Here is a 974-nt window from a genome sequence, read left to right as displayed (position 1 = left end):
CTGAACCACTGCAACGACACTTGCATGTGACTGTTACATTAGACTGTTGTATCACATTCTGCTTTACAAACTAATACAGAGGAAAAACAAAAGGAAAGAACTCTATGTATGCCAAAAAACCCAAATGTGTACTTCTCAGTGGTAGCTTCCTCACCTAGAAACCTAAAGGGATTTGCACATTCATGTTAACTTTGTATTACAGAATGGAAAAAACTACATTGAAGTATGTTTTAATTGGTTTTGGCAATCACAAGTGTTTATGGCAACCAAAAGTAAGCTATTGTAACTGTACATTATGGCAAATACTGGGAAATCCAAAGAGATTCATTTGCTAGCCCTGCCCAAAAGGTTGCTGCCGTGCAGACTGTGTGTGTGAGGAGTGCTCCATGTTGGCTAAGATAGCATGAGGAAGGTGAAATCACCCTACCATTGAGAGTAGCCTGTTGATAGCCATGGCTCGCTGCTGGGCTTCCATGTGAGGCATATCATTTTGAATCACCTGGTCTGTGATACCGTGAGGGAACTGATGACACAGCTCAATAATCCTGGGGGAGGAGAAAAGCAAGTTCAAAATCACGTTCTGTTGCATCGAAGATGAAATCCAAACAGTGTTAGAGTCAGACTGGAAGAGAGGGAAAAGAACAACTCGGGGGAGAGCACCCATGAACTGTTTCTTGGTGATGGCTGTTGGGGGAGTTAGCATCTGCTCCCTGCACTAACAGATGTGCTGCTGCAGCTGCTGGACAAGCTACCTTTGCTCTTTGTGACAGCACCGAACACGGTGCTCCATCTTACTTTTATGTTGCTTTCGTTACTAACAACGTGGATTTGGAGCTCCCTGCACAGTTTGGTTACACAAAAGGTTCTGAAGGGAAGGAACTGCGAGCTAGTCAGAGAATGCAAACGTTGATGAAATACCTTTCAAAATTACTTAAACCGGAAAAGCCACAACTCCTCTCTCCAAGAGCAGGAGA

The 974-nt window shown here is 43.7% G+C and overlaps 1 protein-coding gene across 1 annotated transcript in view; it reads right to left on the bottom strand.

The window, feature by feature from the left end:
- POLR3F (polymerase (RNA) III (DNA directed) polypeptide F, 39 kDa) overlaps positions 1–541 on the bottom strand; it is an 8,472-nt gene extending 7,931 nt beyond the window's left edge. Inside the window, exon 1 of the mRNA XM_008945196.1 lies at positions 428–541. Within this exon, the coding sequence (XP_008943444.1) occupies positions 428–484 (57 nt within the window). The 5' untranslated portion in view covers positions 485–541. The remainder of the gene's footprint in view (positions 1–427) is intronic.
- Between the last annotated feature and the right edge of the window lie 433 nt (positions 542–974).

This window comes from Merops nubicus, unplaced genomic scaffold (genome assembly GCF_000691845.1).
Source record: "Merops nubicus isolate BGI_N331 unplaced genomic scaffold, ASM69184v1 scaffold16038, whole genome shotgun sequence".
NCBI lineage: Eukaryota > Metazoa > Chordata > Aves > Coraciiformes > Meropidae > Merops > Merops nubicus.
The sequence above is the reverse complement of the archived record's forward strand: the minus strand, read 5'-3'. Positions and strand labels throughout refer to the sequence as shown.